The sequence below is a fragment of the Myodes glareolus genome, chromosome 15 (genome assembly GCF_982192425.1).
Source record: "Myodes glareolus chromosome 15, mMyoGla1.1, whole genome shotgun sequence".
Lineage (NCBI taxonomy): Eukaryota > Metazoa > Chordata > Mammalia > Rodentia > Cricetidae > Myodes > Myodes glareolus.
The window spans coordinates 22,758,198-22,779,804 of NC_142040.1; the positions used below are offsets into that span (position 1 = coordinate 22,758,198).

General features: G+C 44.3%; 1 protein-coding gene and 1 long non-coding RNA gene across 2 annotated transcripts; one reads left to right on the forward strand and one right to left on the reverse strand.

The window, feature by feature from the left end:
* The first annotated feature begins 1,747 nt into the window (after positions 1 to 1,747).
* Positions 1,748 to 17,902, forward strand: LOC148119650 (uncharacterized). The gene is made up of 3 exons (XR_015734964.1): positions 1,748 to 1,812; positions 13,906 to 14,028; positions 16,340 to 17,902. It is a non-coding gene; the product is annotated as an uncharacterized LOC148119650 (long non-coding RNA).
* On the reverse strand, positions 14,107 to 20,099 carry S100z (S100 calcium binding protein Z). Its single transcript, XM_048455827.3, has 2 exons — positions 19,744 to 20,099; positions 14,107 to 16,381 (listed from the first exon to the last, which is right to left on the reverse strand). The coding sequence occupies exons 1-2, from the start codon at positions 19,882 to 19,884 to the stop codon at positions 16,223 to 16,225; spliced, it is 300 nt and encodes a 99-aa protein (XP_048311784.2). The 5' UTR covers positions 19,885 to 20,099; the 3' UTR covers positions 14,107 to 16,222.
* Between the last annotated feature and the right edge of the window lie 1,508 nt (positions 20,100 to 21,607).

Here is a 21,607-nt window from a genome sequence, read left to right on the forward strand (position 1 = left end):
GTGCTTGCCTAGAAAAACAAACAAACAAACAAACAACAACAAAAAACAAAGACTTTAAAACAGCTTCCTGATTCTATCCCCAAACAACAAATGCATATAACATAGTCATATGTCACATAACGAGTGGGCCAGCGGCAGACCGTACAATAAAGGTCCCATAAACCTACCTAGCTGCCTAGTAATAGAGTCTGCTCCTGCAAGTAGATTCTGGGATGGTCATGCAATGCTGGAGGTAATCTCATGAACTATTTCTCAGAATATATCCATCACTAGCAGTACATTTCTATCTGTGCAAAGATAGGTCTGTGTGTCAAAAATAGGACTGCAAAAATATAACCAACAGTAAATGAATTGCCTGCTCTACTGTGTTTACTCTATTCAGTATAAACTTTTTAAAGTATGGGGCTGGGTAGATGGCTCAGCGGTTAAGAGCACTGACTGCTTTTCCAGAGGACCTGGCTTCAATTCCCAGCACCCACATGGCAGCTCACAACTGTCTGAAGATCCAGTTCCAGGGAATCAGACACCTTCATACCAATGCACATAAAATAAAGTTAAATAAGCTATAAGAAATTTTAAAAAAATAAAGTATGTTTATTTTTAAAACAATGAGTGAATGCCTCTCCCATAAATTAGTATGATGAGCAGAAAACACATTAACTGGATTGAATCTGTAACTGTTTCTCCATTGCAGGTGGTGAAGGATCATTCAGGAGTCCCAGATGAGTTCCCTTAATCTGGCCACCAGCTTTCTCTGCTTTTCTGCAGATCTGCATGTGTACAGACCTCTTCCCAATCCTTCTGCCTGCAACCTTCCTCAGAGAATGCACAGAGCCCATGCAACCTCTCCTGGGTTGCTCCACCGCTGACTTCTTGTCAAAAAAAAGTGGGATGGGTTGTATTTTAAAAATATCTTCTCCTCTGAGCTCCCAAACCATCTCCCAGAATGGTAATGTGGCAAGAAATCATAGGACCATAAACACCCTGAACCTCTCTTTATTCTACACTCCAGACATAATGGTCAATTTCTCCAAAACACTAGCAGTGAGTCATACCCAAAGATCAATAGAACAGACTCAGTGGTATTAAACAGAGCCATGAACTGAAGGTGAAATAGCCCCCAGATGACCAACTTCTGAGTTGGGCAGCAGTGTCTCAAAGGGCAGGGACCTCATAAAGAACTTCCTGCTCTAGTCTTAACAGGAGGGATTGGTCCCATGGCCATCTGCCTTAACAGCGGAACCTAAGATTGTATGGCCCCTCAATTCACATAATGAGATTTGTGTGCCTTCCCATGGAAATGAGACAGATTGTGTGATAAAGAGCTGAGGGCATGTCAATCAAAAGAGTCACTCATGACTTGCTAAAGCAGTAAAGAAGGCTTTATTCAAGAGGAAAGATAATGATGGGGTTTTGGAGTAAGGGAACCCCAAACTCAAGCTCAGCTTCAAACACAGCAAAGAAAAGTGGGAAGTCTATAGCCCATGAAAGCCCACAGGGAAGTGGGGCTCTCGACTACAGCACAGTATTCTCACTTTAGCAAACATAACCCAGAGAACTAGGGTCCCAGAAAGTCAATGGCCCCCAAAACCGCCTCAGGCCAGTGGCTCCTGGGTGTCTGTCTGGTGTGGGAAGACCTTCTGTTTGTGTGTTGCTTTGCTTTTCTTGGTTAATGAATAAAGGAACTGCCTTGGTTTGTTGATAAGGCAGAACTTAAGTAGGTGGAGAAGACAGAACTGAATGCTGGGAGGAAGAAGGCAGAGTCAGAGAGACACCATGGAGCTGCCAGAGACAGATGCTGGAAATTTTACGGTAAGCCACTGCCACATGGTGATACACAGATGAATAGAAATGGGTTAAATTAAGATGTAAGCATTAGCCAATAAGAAGTTAGAGTTAACGGGCCAAGCAGTGATTTAAATAATATGGTTTCTGTGTGATTATTTCGGTTCTGGCCGACTGGGACAAACAAGTGGCCCTCCTCTTCCGTCAATTCTGTGAGCTCCGAGAATGAGTTTCACGGACAGGGCAGAGGGTGAGTTTTTAGGGAGTTCACTATAGGTTCATGGGTGAGAGCTGAAGAGAAAGCAAGAGTGCATCCCAAGAAATGGGGGGCTCTCCAGGGTCCCCATCTAGGGGTTAGTAAGGCCTTACTGGGTTAAGTTCTGGGAGTGAGCCAGTTAGCATCCTGTGTCCCCTCCCGTGTTAGAGCTGTTTGCTTGGCTGACTTCTCCATCACCTGCACTGTTGGAGTCTGAGTCACAGCAGGAAGAGCAGAGCAGTCAACCTGGTGATGGGTGTGGCAGAACGACAACTATCAGGGTCTGGAATGTGGACCAAGGGCTTTAGCTTGTGTCAAGTTGACATAAAACTATCCAGTAAAATATATATATATATATATATATATTATATAATTACTTATTCTATGTATAATAAGTAATATATATTACTTATTGAGTTGAAATAGAGCACAAAAAGTGCTTGAGGCAACTTCATTTTTCTGAAACATGGACCTTAGCCCCATGGGCTGAGAAAACTCTGGCGGAGACAGTCATAACAGCAGGCATAAGTGACACTGGGGTTTCCTTCACTCACCCCTACAATGGGTAATTGTAACAGATTTTCTTCCCTGTTAAAGCTGCAGATTTCGAAATAAGATGGGCACGTTGACAACTTCACACAGCCCTCCAGCTTCGTTCCTTCCCTGGGTTGCTGCAGACTCAGGCTCTCTGGGCTCCCCTCTTGCCCATCAGTGGTTCTCAAGGCTCACCCTGAGGGCTGCCCCGGCTGTCAGTGCTTAGCAGTCCCTGCTATTCCCGTCAGACCCCCTCCCGTGAGTGAGGCTTCCTGGGTGCTCTCCACTCTACTTAGCCCTTCAGGAGCTCCGGGAACTTCCTGACATCACAGGCCCACACAGCCAAGGAACGCCAGCCAACTGTGTAGGTGTTCCATGCTGACGATGGTAACATTTCAATTGGACACATTTATGGTAATTGGCATCCTCCTGCCGGTTGTTTCTAGGCTGCATTTAGAGTGAGGAGCATTCCAGGACAGCTAGGGAGATACACAGCCTTTCCTGGAAGGTGGCAGGCATTTTCTTGGGACCTGGGTATATTCCACTGTAGTAAACCATGTCTCACTATGCTGGGCCTGGAGGCTCAGTAGGGAAGAGGTCTTACAGTGGATTTGTGTTTCTTTTTCGTTGTTTTTTCGTTTGTTTGTTTGTTTCTTTGTTTGAAACAGGCTCTTACTGTGTAGCCCTAGCTAGCCTTGAACTTACTATGTAGACCAGACTGGACTCAAATTCACAGAAACTAACCTGCCTCTGTCTCTCAAATGCTGAGATTAAAATGTGTGCTGCCCAAGGGTGGGGGGAAATTTTCCCCCGCCCATCAATGCCTGAGGAGGTAGGAGAGCTGTGCCCAGCACTCATCTGTCATGTGGGGTGTGGGCAGGTAGGGGGGATGCTCCCCCCTCAGGTGGGAAGGCTGGCCCAGGAGAGCTGTCCTTGCCCCTTATCACTGATAGCTCCTATGCCCGCCTGGGCAACACAGTAGAGCGGGCCCTAAAGGTGTAGTGTGGACGAGCAGATCCTGAGGCCGTGAAAGTAGAACTGGACCAGCCCCCTGTCCATCTTTTCAAGAGGTGACTCAGCCAGGGCAATGCTGGAGAGCTCACCCTGGTGGTGAAGACGGAGCGGGGAGGGGAGCTGGCGGACTGATTAATCCTGCAACTGCCCAGGCCCAGAACCAGGGTTGAGTGCTGTCCCACCCAAACCTGCACCGCATCTGTGACCTGCTGGAGCACAGGTAGGCGTGGGGACAGTCCTGTGTGACACCAGGCAGCAACCAGATGTCCAGGAAGAGTCCCAGTGAGTGCCCAGTGTCAACAGTGTAGCAGAGACCAGGGGCCTCGAACCAAACCGACGATTCTTTGCAATGAGCAGCTGATGGATAAAGAGGTTTACTGTGTGACTCACTGTTATCATTCATTAAGAGGTCAGTGACCTGAGGTTGGTCCCACGAGGGGTGGCAGCGGGTCACCTGAGGCCTTAGTGGGTCCCCTGGCGAGTGACCTGTGGCCTTGGTGGGAGAAGGACAGATAGATACCCCATGCAGAGAGAGCTGGGGTATAGAGTTTATTTAGTGGGTTATGGAGGGGGAAGGGAAAGGGGAAGGGGAGAAAGGAGGAAAAGAGAGTGAGGCAGATACTGCCTCTCTGAAAGAGAACCCTGGCAGGAATGAGGTGGAAGGGGTGGGGTTGGGAGTAGGCGGAGCTTGTCTCTTAAAGGGACTGGGTACCCAGATGACAGACCAGGATAGCAGATGGGTTACAATATTCCCATCTTTTTCTTATAATAAAAAGGAAGGGCATTAGGCATAGCAGGTTGAAGGAATTGGGGGTGGCAGATTCTCAAGCCTGCATTCTGCTTATTTGTAGGTGTCGAAGTCTTTCTTGGGATAGCTGGGTGCTGGTCACATCCTGGGGTAGCTTGTCGCTTTACTCCTATCCATGATTCATGGTGTGGAACTTTCTGGTGTCTCTTGGACCTGGCAAGATGTTGGCAGAGCAGAGGACAAAGTTAAGTTTAGGAAGAAAAAAATTTTTTTTCAGGACCAGGGAATTGAAAGGGGTGTATCTGACCTGTTTAAGGTGAATCTTTTAATTCAGCTTCCTAGAACTCACAAGAATTTTTGAGTTTGCGAAAACGTAAGTTTTAGCAGAATGACTGTGACAGATGCTTTTACACATGAAAAGTATCTTTAAGACTATGAAAGGCAGTATGAGAGAGAAATTGATAACTTATATTTGTCCTCACACCTTTATAACTTGCTGCTACACACTTTAATAACTTGCATTTGTGTATCTTTAAGACTATGAAAGGCAGTGTGAGATAAAAATTTGATAGCTTGTAATTCTTCTCACACCTTTTATTTAATAACATATTAAGAAATTATACTGAAATTTGTTTGGTGACTTTGCCCTTCTAAACTGACAAAACCTCTCAGCTGTCAAACTGCATCAGAGATCTTTGAGAAGAACTAAATTTTACTTGAGTTGCTGATTTAAAAAATGACAGAGAACGTACTCAATTGTCTATCTAGAGCCCCTCCTCAAAGTCCTCCATGGCCGTTGAGGGTCATATTTGCCTTTTGCTGTTTAGTGCACGGCCTGCCAGGTTTTAGAAGATTCTGTGGATTAGGAAATCTGTAGGAAGACAAACCTCACCTCAGTCTGAACAGCTAGGCAGTCGATTCCATTTGTTTCTTTGTCCACATCTGGAGATCTTCAGGGGCTTAGACGAAAAGCAGTTCTACCCAGTGGTTAGCGCTTTCACTTGATGAAGTGAATTGTGGATGGATGTTGTTCTGTGCCCATCTGTGTTCTGTCTTCTTTGAAGGAAATAGAGTGCTGCTGCTAGGAGCCAACCTGTCTCTCTGTTATGAAAAGTCTTTTAATAATTAAACATTTAAATGCCATAATACCCAGATCTCTGAGCAATTGAGGGTTGTTTATCAGGTATAGATAAGTTATAACTACAACATAGGATCTGCCTGAAGAGCTGGGTCCAAGCTTGACTGAACCGGTTTTTGACTTAGCAGGTGAGATTTATACTTGTGAAAAACAAAGAAAGAAAAACTGTTTGCAATAGAAGCCTACGGGTAGAGCTGGCAATAATGGAGAACAGCTTAATACACTTTAAAGCAGTGTTGGATCGCACACACAGTATTTTTATGAGACTTAGAAGTGTCAGATCACATAGCTGGCTAGGGGTGGGATTTCATATGGAGAAGTCCCACTCTTTGGCTGGGGTGAAACGTAGTTAGTCTCTTGCTCCTCCCTTTGTTAAGCTCAACGAAAATGGCTGCAGCCATGATTGTCTGCGTGGTGTAACTCTTTAAATTTAGCTGTCCGCTGGTAGAAGTCAGAAATGTCAGCCTATTTCCCACGGGTGAGGCAGAAAAACAAACGACTGGCTCACGTCGTTATCCATTCATCCACAAGATAACAGGGGTGCGGGCGGGGGGGGGGGGGAATACAAGAAAGGGCAGTCTCCTGAGAGACACTAGGCCGGAAGGAACAGTATCCCGAAATGGATCCACAGATCCCTGAAAACCGAATGCACCACTCAGTGAGCACAGCCTAAGGCAGAGCTCAAGAACCTTGCTAGTGGGAAATGTCAGAGATGATCTGACCGATTGTCCCAGCAGACTGACAGAAAGTTGGGAAGTGGGCTGGTAGAAGGTCCAGGTTTAGGATTTCTGCCTGTTGTGCAGCAATGACAGAAACAGGGCTCGGTGAATGGAAGAGACAGATTCCACCGCTGTGATGGCAGGCAACAAGGGGGAAGGGGCCAACAGGAGAGAGTGCCTGATAAGCTGTCAAGCCAGGAGCCGGAACTGAGCAGAACTGAGCCCACGACACAGAGCAGGGCCCAGCAGCGGTGGGACAGTTTAGCACAGGTGTGATTAAGTGCCAGGAATGAAAAGCAGATAGAAAAACAGAAAAAGTGAGCTGCTTTTCCAACTGGCAGAATGTAAGCTGATGATAGGCAGCTAGGTAGCTTGATATCTGGGGAGCGGGGGGGGGGGGGGGGTGCAGTCTCCATGAGTACGGCAAAAAGATCAAAAAGATCCAGAGACCGAATTCCAGTGTCCCGGAAGTTCAGCATGGAACACAGCTCAAGCTGACTTTGGGTCATCACTCAAAGTCCAAGGGCCATGAGAATGGATGGGCACAAACCGAGTACCTACGTTGCCACGTGGAGTCGGAGGCCCAAGCGAGGGGCTTTAAGCCCCATGGGCAAGCGGTTGACCAGTACTGGTGCCACTAGAGGCAGCGATCCCACGAGGGGAATCTGGGCCTTGGCGGATCCCCTTGAGGGTCCTCTTGGTAGGTGGGACACCATGAAGGGTAAGAGACCGACAGATAGATACGCCATGCAGAGAAAGCTGTGGTATAGACTTTATTTAGTGGTTTATGGTGGGAGAAGAGAAAAGGGAAAGAGGGGAAAGGAAAAGGGGGGGGCAAAGAAGAGAGAGAGGCAGAAGTTGCCTATCCGTGTCACAAAACCAATGTTATCATTCATAACTCTGGGACCTGAGGCTGGTCCCATGAGGGGGGTCACCCAAGGCCTCGTCAGGTCCCTTGGTGGGAGACAGACAGATAGATATGCCATGCAGAGAGAGAGTAGGGGTATAGAGTTTATTTAGTGGGTTATGGGGGGGGGGGTAGGGAAGAGAAGAAGGAGGTGAAGCGGGGCGGGGGGGAAAAAGGGAGAGAGACAGAAGCTGATTCTCCAGAAGAAGGACAGATAGAGAGAGGGAGAGAAGAAAGGGAGGTCTGCTTGCCTCAGCAGAAGGGGAGAGTTTGGGAGTGGGCGGAGTTTTTCTCTTAAAGGGACAGGATGTGTAGGTGACAGACCAGGCCAGCAGATTACAACACTCACTGTGTTATAAGCATCCAATGAGATTTTCCTTTTCCTTCTTTCTTTTTTTTTCCTTTTTAAATTTTAAATTTTATTTTGTTTTATTTGTGGTGAGGGAGGTTGCAAGGGCAGAGGTTGCAAGGGGACAGGAGATGGGTGGGATTAGGATGTATGATGTGAAAAACACAAAGAATAATAAATAAAAACAAAGTTTAAAAATGTGTTTCCAATGCCAAATACAAAAAAAAAAGAAAAGAGAGAAAGAATTTCAAAACAATTATTTGTGAATGGATACCAAACACCAAGTACATGAGGGGATATATATTTCAATACATTTATAACATTTTGCTTTTTGAGGCAGGGTTTCTCTGTATTTCGTGGCTAGCCTGGAACTTGCTCTGTAGATCAGACTGGCCTCAGACTCAGGGAACAGTTTGTCTCTGCCTCTTGAGTGCTGGAATTTAAGATGTGCACCACCACACCCAACCCCTGCTGGGAGGAAGGAAGCTGGCAGGGCCACTGTAGAAGACAGGCTGGCAATTGCTTACAAAGCTAATACATTCGTACGTTGTGGTACAGTCATTGAAATCTTTGGCACTTACCAGGGTGCATTAAAAACTTGTGTGTGTGTGTGTGTGTGTGTGTGTGGTGGCACAAGTCTTTGATCCCAGCATCGGGAGGCAGAGGGAAGCAGATCTTTGTGAACTTGAAGCCAGACTGGTCTACGTAGTGATTTCTGGACCAGGCTAGAAGTACACAATGAGACCCTGTCTCAAAACCAACAAAACAGCCTGTGCAGGAAGATGACTCAGAAGTTAGAGCATTTGCTGTTCTTACAGAGGATCTGAGTTTGGCTCTCAGCACCTATGCCAGACAAGTAATGCAGGTCCAGGAGATATGACGCCCTCTTCTGGCCTCTGAAGGCACTACACTCATGTGCACATAACCATACACATACATGTAAATACATTTTTAGTAAAGAAAAACATATATACACAACAACTGATATATTTCCGGTGGCTTTATTTGTAAGTATCAACACTTGGACACAGCTAAGACAGCATTCTGTAGATGACTAGATAAACTATAGTACATTTGAACAGTGGAATTCAACACTAAAAGACAATGAACTACCAGGGCATGAAAAGCCACAAAAGATACTCAAATGCATATTGCTAAAAAAAATAAGACCATCTGGAAAGGCCACATAGTGAATGATTTTATATACATTTCATTTTGGGAAAAAGAAATAATAGTGACTATTAGGAATCTCCAGCTGGGGTCCCCATTCTCCACTCTGGTCTCACTCCTCCCATTCCAAACCCTGCTCCTGAGAAAGCCTGCCAAAAGTCATCCCCTCCCTGGGGCTGCTTGAGATTACACCTACAGGCTATAGAAATCATATTTGTCATGTGATTCCTCCCCTGCTTTCCCAGGAGTTTCTTTGCTCTGGTCATTAAACCTGAATTTATTAATTTGGTTTAATTTGGTTTACTGCATTGGTGGTGGAAGAACCCAGCAGCTGATGGTCCGATTACCAGAGACAACCAGAGTGTTTGTGGCTGTAAGGGTTAGGTGGAGGAAAGGTGACTAGATGGACACAGGTGACTTTTTAAAACAATGAGAGTGTTTTATGTGATTCTATAGTGATGGACATGTCATCAGACATGTATCAAAATCCCCAGGATGTACACCACCGAGTGTAAACTGCAGAGGACTGGCAGCAATGCAGTGTGAACCGCAGAGGGTGGGCAGCACTGCAGTGTGAACTGCAGAGGGTGGGTAGCAATGCAGTGTGAACCACAGAGTGTGGCTGCCAATGCAGTGTGAACTGCAGAGGGTGGGCGGCAATGCAGTGTGAACTGCAGAGGGTGGGCGGCAATGCATTGTGAACTGTAGAGGGTGGGAGGCTCTGCAGTGTGAACTGCAGAGTGTGGTTGGCAATGCAGTGTGAACTGCAGAGGGTGGGCAGCAATGTTGATGTAGGTTCAGTTGTAACAAAGAGAACATTCTAGTGTGTGGAGGTGACAGTGGGAGAGCAGGGGAGTAGTCTCAAGTGGTTTCTGGGTCTGCTCTATACTTTCTACTCATTTCCTGTCACCCTAAAACTGCTCTAAGAACAGGTTATTTTTTTAAAGCAAATAAAATAGTAACATGCTATAAAAAAAGATTAGAAAATATCCAATGTTAGTGATGATGTAAAAAAAAACAAGATTCACACAGAGATACTGAAATGCTAATTGGCATAAGGTTTATTTATCATGTGTATCTATCATCTATTGTCCATCCATCCATCCATCCATTCATCCATCCATCATCATTATCTATCTATCTATCTATCTATCTATCTATCTATCTATCTATCATCTATCTATCATTTATTTATTTATCTATAGTACCAGGGATTGAATTCAGAACCTCATATACTAGGAAATTTCTCTGCCACTAAGTTACATACCCACCCCAGGCCCACTCCCTTTTTGCTGAAACAGTGTCACCAAGCTGCCTAGGCTGGTCTTGAACTTGTGATCCTCCTGCCATGGCCTCTTGAATAACTGGGAATACAGGCCTGTGTCACTAAGCTTGGTGGCATAAGATTTTTAGACAGAAACATGACACTCTCAAAAAGAATTTTAAAAACATATGTTTTGGTGTAAGTTTTAAATTTTAATCCTACAGAAGGTTTTTTGAAGACTGACAAGATATATTTATAGTTGCTCTTTGAAGCACTGTTCACAAACGCTAAGAGCAGGAAATCAGCTAAACAACCAACAAACTGAGGGACATAATGGAAATATTGGCATTGGTATCTCCAGAGTCTGTGGAGGCCCAAAAATGTGAGCCCATCTCCACCTTGTCTGAAGGTCAGAGAGTCTGAGCTTGCTCAAAATTATTGACAACAACCAGGGCTACACATCCTGACACAGGATGTGGTTACTTGGTCTTTTTGACATTAAGATGGCCCATACCGGTAGATCTGCTCCACCCTGACCAAGGGTCAGAATATTCAAGCATACTTCTTCTCCTTATTTGGAAATAGGAGGTTTGACTTTGGGAGTGGCTGCCTTCAGGATACTTGGTCTAGGATGGTTTCACTGCCTAAACAACAGAACGCAAACGACTTGATGTCTCAAAGTATTAAAGCAAATAATTGTTGTGGTTATCCTTTGTAATATGTTAAAGCAGTCTGTTGTCTTCTTCCCCCGTGGTATTGGGGTATAAAAATGTATGGAAAATTAAACACAGGCCATTTCAGTTTTCAGTGAATACTCCCAGTATTATCCTATGTTTCTGTTTTACTATTTTATTTGTGTCTACATACTCTTTACTTATTTTTCTGATCCCCACATCCCTACCCTGGCAAGAGATATTTTTGTCAACTATGGTCCCCAACAAGAATCAACTTTAGCCTCAATACTCAGTCAATTGATGGTCTGGGCCTAAGCTTTTCCTGGCTTCTAGGAGATTAGCTAGTCAAAAGCCTGTTCTAGTACCTCTGTTGTACTCTCTGAACTAGCAGTAATGGTGGAGTTGTGTAGCCAGCACTTACTTAGGCTGCCTCACATCAGAAAACAACTAGGAATGGCATTCAGAAATGTTCTGTCTATGAACAGTATATGAAGTATGGTGGATAAACTTAAGGCTGGGCAGGCTAGAGAGAAGCCTCAGCAGTTAAGAGCTTTCACTGTTCTTGCAGGGGACCTGGGTTCAAGTCCCAACACCCACATAACCTTCTGTAACTCCTGCCCCGGGAAAACTGATGATTTTTCTGCACATGGTGTACATACATGCACTCTTGGGCACACACAAATACCTATAAAATCAATACTTCTTTAAAGTAAGGCTGGGAATTTCTTCATGTATGTTATACTTTGAAATTCTATTGAGAGTTGAAATAAATATATAAACTTCTTACATGAAATTATAAGAAATACTGATCTAAGAGTCTCCTTTTTCTAATGCAATGATCTTTTTAAATCTCTGTGTATGTGGGGTGTGGGTATGAATGTGGACACTCAACATGCCATGGCATACGTGTGGAAGTCAGAGGGTAACCTTGGGTGTTCGTCTCTGTCATCCTTCTTGTTTGAGACAGGGTCTGTTTTTGTTTGCTACACAAACACTAGCCTGTCTGACCCATGGGCTTCTTGGATCTCTACCCCCATCTCACCAAAGATCACTGATTGCAGCTGCACATCACTGAGTCCATGGGCTCTGGGGATTCGAACCCAGGTTCTCAGGCTTGCATGGCAAGCACTTTACGCACTGAGCCCTGTCAAAAGCTGCTAATATAATGATTTACTGTATAAACTTTTCTTTTAGGGCTTCTTGAACTATGTCCCACAAGTTTTGTTTTGATGCACTTTTAATGCGTTCAATGTGTATTAGAAAATTTCCTTAAGATTTCCTTTCAAAACTCGTGCTACAGTGCCTTAAAAATTGCATTTAAAAACACATGTAATTTATAATTCTCTTTGATAGTGCCACGTTTCTGTCTAAAACCCTTATGTCACCAAGCATTGCATCTATGTAGTGATTGTGTGTGTGCGCGTGCGTGCATGAGTGCGTGCCTTTACTATCTGAGCTATCTTACCAGCTCTTATGTATTTCTTTTAACCAAACTGAGATCATATCAAAATCCTGCTATTTAAAGCTCCTATTAGGATAGCAAAATGGCTCAGGAGCAAGCTTGTTGACCTGAGTCCGTTCCCCAGGATCCACATGCCGGAGAGAACCAACTATTGCAAGCTGTTCTCTGACCTTCACAAGCAGACACACACACACACATGCTAAATAAAATTTTGAAAAACCCACGTAGTGAATGGCTTCCATCCATCAGATCAACACCTGACTGGGAGTCACCTGGTAAGGGCAGATACTCTGGTTTTTGGGCACATGAAGACTTGACCATCCTTCATAGGTGTGGGAGGAGCCAAAGGGTCTGCGTTTCTGTAAACTTACAGGTACTGCTTGCTAGTAGAAACAGTCTAACTCTGGGATGAAAGGAGAGAGTTTTGAACAGCTACACAAAGGAGTGACTTAGGAACACAGTCAATAACTCATGCAGAGTCTTCTTCCCCTCTGGGGGAAATCAGACAACACCGGGATGTTAGGGAGGAGAAAGTTGGGGTAAACTGAGGGGTGGAGAGTGGAGGACATTGGCACACTAGGGATAAATGGAACCTTAGGTACAGAACTTAGGGACTCTTAAAATAAAAAAACAGGGCTGGGGGGTGGGACACTGCAGTCATTGGACAATGTGATGCCCAAGTATATTTACTATGATGCAGCATCTATAGTAAATACAGTGTTTTTTAAAAAGCTTTAGTGTGTGTATACATGTGCATGCATGCGTCTACAAGCTACATGCTTATGGGGGCCATGGAAGCCAGGAGAGAGTGTCAGATCCCCTAGTGCTGGAGTCACAGGCTGTGTGAGCCACTAGCATGAGTGCTGGAAACCAAACCTGTGTCCTCAGGAAGAGCTGAAGCACAAGCACTCTCGACTGCTGAGCCATCTCTGACTCTCCTATGTGAGATTTAACACTGGCTGAAAATCTGATGGAGTGCTGATGCCTGGGTCCTACTGAAATAGTTTAGAACATTGGGACAGGGTGGTGGAGCACGTCTGTACCTGTCTGTCTGTAATCTATTCACTTTTTGTTTTTACTTTTTGAGACAAAATATGATTCTCCTGCCTCAGCCTCCCTGGTGTTTGGTCTTACATGTGTGAGCCAACACATCTGGCTCAAAGATCTATATTTCGAAGTAGTGTGGCCATCGTATGATGAAGAAAGAACTCTACACCTCAGTTGTAAAGATTTAAAGCTTTAAGGAGGCGATTTGAAAACAATTTCAGATTTCTCTCCTTCGCACCCGTTACCCAATTCTCCTGCCTTCCTAAACCCCACACCCTTGGATACCCTAGAATGTGCGCTCTCCCAACCATCCCTGCTAGTCTATGCCCACTGCCTTCCCATGTTTCTCATTTTTTAACAATGCTTCCCATGTCTTTGTCCTACCAAACACTTGACTCACACTTCTGCCTCTGGGAAGACTTCTTTGACCTCGTTCTTATTCAGTTTCTAGCACAGCCAGTAGCTCTCAAACCCAGGACTCCACACGGTCTTGGGATATTGTCTCCTATAAACTGCTCTGTGTGGTGACCTCGGTAAATAAAGACCACTAGCAAGCACCCATTCAGAGACAGTTTGCAAATGTGTTTACGCTTCAATTTTATTTAAACCCTAGAACATGACAAAATAAGCCAAAGAGCGTCCCTGGACATAGGCACTAAATAATTTTGCCTTCAACAAAATTATTTTGTGTAGCTAGCCAAAGTGGGGAGGGGGGCACAGGAAAGAAAGGAAACCCCATTTACTTGAGAAGGTCTTTCGGTACATTGTGCAATTCTTGCTCATTTGAAATCTAATTTGAGACATAAATTGCTTTTCCCTACTTTGGATTGATTTTCAGAAACACCATGAAATGAACATCGTTCCCAACTTACTTCTGTTTGGAGAGCATCCTTCTAAGAACAAAACAGTGAGGAAGTCTTTGGATTCACTTTTCACGTTTCCATGGGCGCCTTTAGAAAACGTAAGCTTCAGATCAACGAAATGGAAAGTGTAAAGGCCCCTGAGGATGCCCAGGTCTCATGGACACAACAAAATAACCTCTATTATATGGGGTTTTATTTTCAATTTTGAAAAATAGACAAAAAAAGGAAAGAACCTACACACAGCCAAAATACATGTTCAATTTTGTTTACTTTCTCCTGCCCCTTTAAGAGAGAGTGAGGGCCTGATAGAGTGAAGATTTTTTCTCTTGAGTGCTTTGCACCTCTCTGCTTAAAACTGGTTTGAAAAAGACAAAAACATTGTTCTACATAAACAAAACAGTGGGTCTTCTATCTAGAATGTCAATGGCTGGCAAATTCCTTCGTGCGTTTATTACAGAAATATATATGAAGAACCTATTACCTGGGGGCCAGGCCCTGAGACCTTTTCTAATCCAAATGAGCCCCTTCAGTATCACTGATGTCACGATGACCCCTGCCCTGACAGTCTAGTCAGCCATCCTCCCTCCTCATCTCACTCCTCATGATTTCACCCTCTTCCCAGGGCTGGGTGCATCTTCTCCAACTTCCAAGGCACCTCGCCCTCCTCGCTTTCTTTCTGTCCCGCTGTCCATGGTCACCCCTATTAGACTCAAAATACATGAGCTCTGATTCCCTGTTAGGTGAGCGCTGTGTTCGGGACAGACAAACCCTTCTGGCTTTGTCCTCCACCATCCTTGGGGACCAGATGGATTGATGACATTCCACCCCCAGCCTCACCTAGACATTCCAATGAAAAGGAAACAGAAGAACTAAGAGGTGGAAGGAGGAAGACCGAAAACCTCCCACGGAGATGGCAAAACATTCCTCAAGATTCCTAGCAGGCTGCAGATTCCCTTTCTTAACACAGCTGTACGGCAAGCTTGGCTCTCCCAGCTGTACAACATATTGGGAAACACATCTTTTTCGCTGGTCACATGCCACCCTGCATAAACAGAGTTCTGGAGTGTAGAGAAAGGCAGACTGTGAGTCAGGCCAACAACAGTCTTCCCTGTCAGCTCTCACAGATCTTGTCAGTCTCTCCCCCCAAACACTTCAACAGCATGCCTTCCCCTTCCTCACCAGATCCTGGCATGAGCCATGGTGAGCCACCATGGTCTTTCACCCTGCATGCCTTCCCCTCCATCACCGGATCCTGGTTTGAGCCAAGGTGGGCCATCATGGTCTTTCACCCTGCATGCCTTCCCCTCCATCACCGGATCCTGGCATGAGCCACGGTGAGCCACCATGATCTTTCACCCTGCATGCCTTCCCCTCCCTCACCAGATCCTGACGTGAGCCATGGTGAGCCACTGTGGTCTTTCACCAGACACAGCAGAGCCTCCTTCACAGTTGCTCTCTGCGCCCCCCGCCTTCCCCGGTACCTTGAATCCTCGCTTCAAATGCCAACTTCCTTTCTTCCAAATCTCCCAATTATCTGTCACAGTTTAGATCCCCGGAAGCTGACCTGTAGTCAAGGACTCTTGCTCAGGTCATTTATTTTAGGCGCGGCAAATAAGTTGGAGTACTGCAGTAAGACACAGGGAAGGGAGCAAGTATTCTTAAGGCCTGATGCCATTTAACCCTAGGGAAAGCTGTGGGAACTGGTATCCGGTGTAAAACTTAACTGAGTCCCAGAGGTGTGGGAGGGTATTTACACACCAACTCCTAAGACTGGCTGTATTCAGCTCTTACAGCTTGGACACCTAGTCCTGAGTCCACCCACCCCAGTCTGACTTACTGAAGGTCAGTCTTTCTCTTTACCAGTCTTTCTGCTGGCAGTCCTTCATAGCTTCTGCTATTTATTTGAAGCACAATTAGCAGTCTATAGGGAGAGCCAAGTCATCTCTTCAGTGACAGAGGAATTGCAAAACACAATTCAAGAATGAGATCTTGGAAACGCATCAGCTTTGAGTCTTGTTTCAAAAGTGAGTAAATTTGTGGGTGCTCTCTATTTGACAAATAAGTCATAACATTTTTTAATAGCATCAGTAAAGTTTAAAGAGGGCATAGGATCTGGAATCTTTGTGTAAAGTCAGTACATCAAGGTAAATATAACTTAATTAAGGCTAGTAAGTGTACATATAGAACGTCTATAAGTCATATCATTGAGTCTATAAATGGGAAGGATATAGGCTCACAATAGGTATACAACTTTGGATCTATTTCTGCCGCTCATCGGCTTGCTAGTCATCTTTATTTGCCTTTCTTCTTCAGTTGCTCTACAAAGTAATCATTACAAGCAACTGTCAGAGCTGCCACCATGACCACAAATTCATTAAAATCCACTTCGTTGTCCTTATTGGCGTCCAGGTCCTGCATTATCTTATCCACCAACTGGGGATCCTTTTGGCACTGAAAAGAAAAAGAAAATTTTGAAACCAAATAGAAGATCCGAATATCAATCCACACATCTTCGAACACCTGATTTTTGACAAAGCAGCAAAAAATATCAAATGGAAAAAAGAAAGCATATTTAACAAGTGGTGCTGGCATAACTGGATATCAACATGAAGAAGAATGAAAATAGACCCATATCTATCACCATGCACAAAACTCAAGTCCAAATGGATCAAAGACCTCAACATAAAGCCAGCCACACTGAACCTTATAGAGAGAAAGTGGTAAGTACACCTGAATGCATTGGCACAGGGAACCACTTCCTAAATATAACCCCAGCAGCACAGACACTGAGAGAAACAATTAATAAATGGGACCTTCTGAAGTTGAAAAGCTTCTGTAAAGCAAAGGACACAGTCAACAAGACAAAATGGCAGCCTACTGAATGGAAAAAAGATCTTCACTAACCCCACATCAGACAGAGGTTTGGTCTCCAAAATATACAAAGAACTCAAGAAATTGGACACCAGGGGCTGGAGAGATAGCTCAGCGGTTAAGAAATTCCCAGCAACCATATGGTGGCTCACAATCATCTGAAATGAGATCTGATGCCCTCTTCTGGCCTGCAGGCAGACACACAGACAGAATATTGTATACATAATAAATAAATAAAATATTTTAAAAAAATAAAAAAAAGAAAATGGACACCAAAGAAAAGAAAAGAAAAGAAAAGAAATTGGACACCAAAAGATCACATAATCCAATAAAAAATGGAGTACAGACCTAAACAGGGAACTCTCAAAAGAGGAATCTGAAATGGCTGAAAGACACTTAAGGAAATGTTCAACATCCTTAGTCATCAGAGAAATGCAAATCAAAACAACTCTGAGATTCCATCTTACACCTGTAAGAATGGCCAAGATCAAAAACACTGATGACAACTTAGGCTGGAGAGGTTGTGGGGAAAGGGAACACTTCTGCATTGCTGGTGGGAATGCAAGCTGGTACAACTCTTTTGGATGTCAGTGTGGCAATTTCTCAGAAAATTAGAAAACAACCTTCCTCAAGACTCAGTAATACCATTTTGAGGTATATATCCAAAGGATGCTCAATTGTGCCACAAGGACATGTGCTCAACTATGTTCATAGCAGCTTTGTTTGTCATAGCCAGAACCTGGAAACAACCTAAATGCCCCTTGACTAAAAAATGGATAAGGAAAATGTGGTACATTTACACAATGGAGTACTACACAGCAGAAAAAAATAACAACAGCTTAAATTTTTCAGGAGAATGGATGGAGCTAGAAAACATTATTTTGAGTGAGGTAACCCAGACACAGAAAGACAATTATCACATGTACTCACTCATAGGTGGTTTTTAAATATAAAGCAAGGAAAACCAGCTTACAAACCACAATCACAGAGAACTTAGATAACAATGAGGACACTCAGAGAGACTTACATAGACCTAATATACATGGGAAGTAGAAAGTAGAAAAAGACAAGATCTCCTGAGTAAATTGGGAGCATTGGGGACCTTGGGGGAAGTTTGAAGGGGGAGGGGAGAGGCAGAGAGGGGAGCAGAGAAAAATGTAGAGCTCAATAAATATTAATAAAAAATTAAGAAAAGAAAAAGAAAATTTCTAACTCGGAGGCCTGGAGTGTCATGGCAACTGAGGTCACATCTTCCTTCTACTGGCATGAAAGTTTTCATTCTCATTTTAGCATCTAAAGACGATTCCCAAGAGTCTATCTACAAAAAGATCTGAGCCACTCTAGAGTCTAACCCCAATTCCAAGTCCACAGAACGCCAGCACAGACCCAAAGGTCTAGAAAAGCAAAGTAGACAATAGCAGAGTCAGTGACTTATGGATGCTGTAAACGCATCTACTGGGCACTGTAGGCAGAAGACCAGGACCCTGGGAGACTGTGGAGTGGCTCAGGTGGAGGACCAGGACACCTGAAGAAAGCTGGGTAACATAAAACAGGGGCTTCAAAGACAAAAGGGACAGTGAATGGCCCTATCATTTATCATCTGTAGGCTTTGGAGCAATCATGTAACATTTTAGAATTCCCTTAGTTGTCCCATGGGAAGAATAGCCTTTATTCACATAGTTGAAACTATGAAGATGCTTCAACATATGTGAAGGTGCTTAGCACCAAGTTTGCTAGATATGGCCAGTACAAGTACTAGACACCTGGATGGATCTACCCTGGAAGGAGAAAAAGACAAGATCTCCTGAGTAAACTGGGAGCGTGGGGGTCACGGTAGAGGGTTAAAGAGGAACAGGAGGAAGGGAGGGGAGTGGAGAAAAATGCATGGCTCAATAAAAAATATGGCATGTCTTTCAGTGCATACTGTGTACCAATTAAGAATGCTCACCATGTGTATTTATTGAAATGTGCAGTCTATGTTGTCAGACAGAAAAAGGAAATAATAGGAGATTTTCTAGAGCGACCCTCTTACAAGCACACCTACACATGTGCACGTTACAGAATCAGAAAGGCTGCCTACAGGATGACAACATGTCTCTCTGGGAGGTGATGTTGGGAGCAATCATGTTTTCTTTCTGCATACCTGTGATTTCTGACTTTTTCACAAGAAGCATGTAGCATATGTATAATTTTTTCAGAGGATAAACACTGACATTGACAATATATATTAAATAAAAACATTTTATAAAACAGCATGTACAGTATGATACAATATTTGTAAAAAAGAAAATCACTTGTAAACATATCTGTCTGTGTGTGTGTGTGTGTGTGTGATGTGCGTATGCATAAGAAAGCTAGAAGGCCATAGACTACAATGTTAATAGCCGTTATCCACGAGTAGTTGGATTATGGGTGATTATTTTTCTTTTTTCTTTCCTGTGTTTTCTAATTTTTCTACAATGAACATGTATTACTTATGTAATAAAAACTAATAATAAAAGTTTAAAAAATAAAAAATAAATAAATTTTAATTTCAGATAAACAACATGTATTTTGTGTGTGTGTGTGTGCGCGCTCCTGAAACACACAAAAAAGTACCCAGAAGCCATTTTGCTTACTGCTAGAGTTAGTTTCTCCAAGTGTTGACAATTACATTGAGTTACTTTAAAACCCCATGTTCAATATTCTAGTACAGCAATAAAATATATAGCTAGTTATACCCAGGGTTATCCTTCTAATTAATAATGGTAGCTGTACCTGGAACTCTATACAGCAGTAAGGAAAATGACCCCTGCCAGTGTATGAAGGAAACACAGATCTCCAGGGCTCTTCCCAGCACTTGAAAGTCTTGAAACAAGTTATAAACAGAATGTACGCAGCACTTGTCCCCAAAGCCACATCCCACCTGTGCACCAGCAAATGAGGCAGGAAAATGGGCTCACCGTGAGGAATTCTGTGAGCTCCCGCTGTAATAGCATCTTCAGTTCTCCTTTGTTGAGCTTGAACCTGTCCCCCTCTTTGCAAGAGTACCGGTGGAAGATTCGGATCATCGTGTCCATGGCCATCTCCAGCTGGGTGGGCATGCTGGCAGCAAGGTGGATTACTCCAAAGCAGGGAGCAGGGAGCAGATAGGGAGACAACGTCAACTCTTTCCTGAAAACAGAACACACAAGTGGTAGCTCTTAAGCTGTAAGAACCGTTCACTAAAGACAATGAGTGCTCCGATCATCCTAGAGCGCCCACTAAAGACAGTGCTCCGTGCATCCTAGAGCGTCCACCAAAGACAGTGTTCCGTGCATCCTAGAGCGTCCACCAAAGACAGTGTTCCGTGCATCCTAGAGCGTCCACCAAAGACAGTGTTCCGTGCATCCTAGAGCGTCCACCAAAGACAGTGCTCCGTACATTCTAGAGGATCCACTAAAGACAGTGCTCCGTGCATCCCAGAGCAAGCTGCAAATGAGAACTTTGCAGACTGTTTTTCCCCTTCCCAGTTCCCACTCCTCCAATCTGTGTGCCTCTGACAGTTCATAGGTTAGCAACTAGACGGACCCAGAGTCATGTTAGAACACAGAATTGAAAACCTGAAGCAAAAGAGAAAGAAAATCCCTTCCTACCCGTTCCGCAGGAGGTAGCTGTCTACAGGTGCTCACGGTTACAATCTGAGCGCTGCTGGCTGAGTTTCCACTTGGCACACCTGTTCCCAACAAATGACAATTATCGGAGACAAGAGACTCAACTGGAGAGGCCTCTGAGTCTGTTTTTTTAATCAGCAGAACGAACAGGTGTGTGCTGCTGCCCCAAGGGCTATGGAGGGAGGTGGGTGCCCGCCGGGCCTTAGCAAAAACAGCAGAGTGCGAAGGGAAAGCCCTCCGTTCTGCTCATGTGGGAATATGGGTAGACGTAGAAGTATATTGCTAGGAAGCTGATGACGAGGATGGAGTTTAAAAGGAGCAAAGAAGAAATACTGGTTCAATGTGTGTGTGTGTGTGTGTGTGTGTGTGTGTGTGTGTGTGTGTGTGTGTGTGTATGAGCACGTGTGCACTCGGCTGCTCGCGTTGGATCCCTACTGGCCACATAAAAAGTCAGGTGTGGCATCCAGAGGAACCTTATCTTGAAGAAAATCTTACTGCTATTTTTCCTGGAGTGTATTAAATGCAAAAACCACAGATACCACTGGTCTCTCCTTGAGGTTCAGTTTCCTGCTAAAACTGCCCCCAGTCTTTGTGGCCACGTTTCCTCAATTTTGAATGCTCTGATACACTCCAGCTCTGAAATGTTACCCCAGACTATTCTTGGGCACGTCTATAATTCTAAACCTAAACCTTTAGCCCAGACGTCTGCTAATCCCCAAGATGATCTGGGCCCCTTTTTCCTGGAGTCCCATAAACTTGATTAGGATCCAAATAAAAGGCTTACACTCTTCCCACTGTGGGAGGATGGCTTGGGCCATCTCTGCCACCCACAGCCCTTTTCCAACCCAACTTCTGTCACCATTTAAATGCCCACTCCTTACCATTCTTTGCCACCTTCAGACCTGGGGCACTAGGCTCCTAACAGCACTCTGGGCTGGGTGTTGGGGTTCCTGCCGTCTGATAACCATTCTGCTGTCGCAGGAGCTGATCACAATATTGTCAGCACCCACATGTCTGGATACTCATGGGGTCTGGCCCTGTGTGCACACAGATGGAAGTGTTGTGCTCTCCTGCCTTGACTGCTCCCACCTACTCATTGACTGAATGTGAATATTTCCTCGTATACAATTTTCCTACATTCTTCCTAACCCCCTACCCCATCAGGGAAGCTTTG

Coding starts and splice junctions, on each gene's coding strand:
- S100z (XM_048455827.3), bottom strand. CDS start 19,884: ATGCCCACCCAGCTGGAGATGGCCATGGACACGATGATCCGAATCTTC. Junction 16,382..19,743: donor AGCTCACAGAATTCCTCACG/GTGAGCCCATTT, acceptor TTTTCTTTTCAG/TGCCAAAAGGATCCCCAGTT.